Source organism: Loa loa (assembly GCF_000183805.2).
Source record: "Loa loa unplaced genomic scaffold supercont3.394, whole genome shotgun sequence".
Classification (NCBI taxonomy): Eukaryota; Metazoa; Nematoda; class Chromadorea; order Rhabditida; family Onchocercidae; genus Loa; species Loa loa.
Genome location: NW_018108574.1, coordinates 57921 through 59261, shown reverse-complemented (window position 1 = coordinate 59261; position 1341 = coordinate 57921). Strand labels below are relative to the sequence as shown.

General features: G+C 30.1%; 1 protein-coding gene across 1 annotated transcript; it reads left to right on the top strand.

Annotated features, from left to right (window-relative positions):
* Positions 1-135: 135 nt before the first annotated feature.
* On the top strand, positions 136-519 carry LOAG_14317 (hypothetical protein; the record flags this gene model as incomplete). The annotated part of the gene is made up of 1 exon (XM_003149812.1): positions 136-519. The coding sequence occupies one exon, from the start codon at positions 136-138 to the stop codon at positions 517-519; it is 384 nt and encodes a 127-aa protein (XP_003149860.1).
* Between the last annotated feature and the right edge of the window lie 822 nt (positions 520-1341).

Sequence of the window (1341 nt, the reverse complement as noted above, 5' to 3'; positions counted from 1 at the left end):
GATGGAAAATGTCACAAAAGTAAAATTCACTAACAAAGACACCTCTGCTGTCTGCTTCTATCTGAGATTAAAAGGGAGAGAGGATGATGAAGGAGAATGGAAGGACAAGAAAGGATGAGGGTGAGATATTGACAAATGGAAATGATTAACATGAACTCGGACAGATATGCAGTGAGAGGTCCGTACCAACATAACTGCGATCGATTTGAAAGTGCTGATTTGATGCTAGTTTGCTACTACTATAAAACTACTAATGATACTGATACTACTACTACTATTACTAGTAATGTTGCTATTGTTACTGCTACTACTAGTACTATTACTACTACTGCCACTACTATTGCTGCTACTACTACTGCAACTACTACTGCAACTACTACAACTACTGCCACTGCTACTGCTACTGCTACAACTATTATTACTACTACTAGTACTACTACTGCTACTACTGTTATTAGTATTGCTATTATTTCCTTTACTATTATTATTACTAGAACAATAATTTTACTACTACAATAACAACAACTACAAAAAAACTAACTGTTTATTTACTGCTATCATTATACTATCCCTTTCAGATTGATTGAGAAAAAAAAGGAAAAAGGAAGAAAGAAAGAAATAGGGAGAGGGAGAGAGAGAGAAAGAGGGAGAGGAAGGAAGGGAAAGACATATACTACTTCAAGCATTAGCATTTTTCCATATTTCCACTCATTTCTTTTAGTCGATCATCAATGGCTTCCCTCATTATAGTAATTCTCTTTGATCTTATTATTTATGCTTATTCTATTCTATTTCTATTATGTTCTATTCTATGCCATTCTACTCTATTCCATTCTATTCTATTCTGTTCCATTCTATTCTCTTTTTTTCTTTTCTGTTCTATTCGTATTTCGTATTCAACATTAAACTTGTGCTACATTTTTTTTTTTCGCTAATTTTTGATAAGGAATTTTTGTATTTCACATTCACGTTGAATAGCAATCATTGTCAATTTCATTCTTTTTTTTTTCTTTTTATCTTTGACACAAAAACTTTCCCCATCTAATTTCATTTTTGACAATAATCGATGCTAAATAAAGTAAAATCTCATCTGCTTATATTTGAATTATTCGTTAAATTATTTTAATTCCTTTTTTTCCATTTTTTTTTTCAATTACTTCTTATACCTTAGTAATTAAGTACTTTCAATTTAAAATTAAGTATTTTTAATTTAAAATTTCACTTATCCAAATATAATTCTACCTTATATGTTTATCGTTTATCCATTAACTTATATGTCGTTTTGTTAATTTATCCATCTGTATATTAGTTATCCCTCAACGTGGACATATATCGTTGTAG